Genomic DNA, 1,895 nt, shown 5'->3' on the forward strand with positions numbered 1-1,895 from the left:
CAAAACATCATTTGATATTTCCTGCGTTTTAAGGAGGTGGCGTAGGGCCTCTTTTTATTTCAGTGTGATGCCCTCCCATCACAGACAAATGCCTTCACTCACATGTTTGCTGTTTGTGCGCTGAGTGAGCCGTAAACTTCGCACTACCACCTTCTGTGCCTTCCTCCTTTCTCTCCTGAACTCCACTGTCTGCATTCTCTCTTTCCCACGTCTATGCACCCCAGCGTATATGTTTTGTGAAGCTTGTGTCACGAAGCAGGAAAGGTACGCGGGATCATTTCTCTCACTCTTCGCTCCCGCTACGTGTGTTTCTTTTGGTATTAATTGGCACTCTCAGCTGCAGCATCGGAAACACACACCCACACCCACACACATTTGAACACGTGCAGGAAACGCAGGCTGAAACGGAAGCCAATAACTACAAGTACGTCTGTACTTCTTTTTTTTTTTATTTCGCTCCTTTTGTTTTTCTTTGAATTGTTTCATGCGCTGACTTACTCTTGCCTTTCTCCTCTCTCGCCCCTTCCCACATTCCAGACGTCTGCCCTGCCGCCTGGTGTGCGCGCTTTAATCTGTACGTGATTGCGTTTCGTTTTGAACCCGGCTGTGTGTTTCTTTATTTTTATTTTCCACCGCTGGCCTCTCACCCCGCTCCCCACCTGGCCGCCTTCTCATCTCTTCGCTTTGTAGTCTCTTGTTGTTCCTCTCAATCCCCTTTCCTCGTTTGCTTCTTTTGTCTTGAGTGCCCTGCGCTCTTTCCTTTCCCTTATTCTCATCCGTTACCCCCGCAAACTCCCCACTTGGCCCTAAAAAGAGAGCAACAACACATGAAGCGCGTCTAAACTCGGCCGTCAACGACATCATTGGCCTTCACTCACTCATTTGATCATTACAACGTAGACAATGTCGCAGCAGCAGTGGACGCCAGATCAGCGCCGTCAACAGATCGCTGAGTTTCTGCGCAACAAGGGTCTCATCTGCAGAGACTTTTTGTTAACGGGCCGTTGTTCCCGTACACCAATGTGCCCGTATATGCACGTGGCAAACGGGGAGACGCGGCCGGTTCCGTGGAGCGTCTGTACGTTCTTCACACAAGGCAAGTGCCTTCGTGATGGCTGTAGCTTCTTTCACGGGGCGCAGTCTCAGCTACAGGAGCTGCACGCATCCGGGGCGCCCGTTTACCGCCCGCAGGACTATATGAAGGTCGCGGTGCCCCCACCCGAATACCTTAATCCGGATGGCAGTATTGCAACTCACCTCTCCATCGCCGAGGTATCCATGACGCCGGCGCTGCATGTTGTTCACGGTCCCACAGTGTCCCAGGAAAACGTCGTCAACCCCTTTCACCCCTTCCTGCTCATGCAGTCGAACTCTCAAGCTATTGCACCGACAGTGTTCGCCTCTCAGATTCGTACCCCGAACTCGACACCACAGCACTTCGCTTTCTACACCAATACTCCTATTACATCGTCAATGCCTACCAACTCCACTGGCACTGTGCTCCAACCGGCTCTACACGTTGTGCAACCAACAGCGTACTATCAAGCCATAAGCACGCCGCTTTCACAGACACAACGGCACTACGCACCTGCTCTGCAGCTCAACACATCTCAGCAGCAGCAGTCCACTCAGCAACCACTGGGCAGTCATGTCTACTTTCACATCCAGCCCCAGTAGCCCTGCGTATCAAGTAGGCTGTTCATTCGAACTTCCATTTTGAGCTGTGCTACGCAAGCAGCGCGCCATGCTAACATGTGAGACTAAATATTTTCATGCAGCTTCCGTAGGCACACCGAAATTTGCCAGGTTCTCAAAAAGCTAACTCGTCTACGTCTTTCTCCTTTAAGCGCTTTTTTTTGGGGGGGCGGTCTACGTGCTTTGCTTTTCTTTTGCTC

General features: G+C 51.2%; 1 protein-coding gene across 1 annotated transcript; it reads left to right on the forward strand.

Moving 5' to 3' along the window:
- Positions 1-903: 903 nt before the first annotated feature.
- On the forward strand, positions 904-1,677 carry LPMP_345040 (hypothetical protein; the record flags this gene model as incomplete). Its single annotated transcript, XM_010704621.1, has 1 exon — positions 904-1,677. One exon carries the CDS (start codon positions 904-906, stop codon positions 1,675-1,677), a length of 774 nt encoding a protein of 257 aa, XP_010702923.1.
- Positions 1,678-1,895: the final 218 nt, after the last annotated feature.

Source organism: Leishmania panamensis, assembly GCF_000755165.1.
Source record: "Leishmania panamensis strain MHOM/PA/94/PSC-1 chromosome 34 sequence".
Lineage (NCBI taxonomy): Eukaryota > Euglenozoa > Kinetoplastea > Trypanosomatida > Trypanosomatidae > Leishmania > Leishmania panamensis.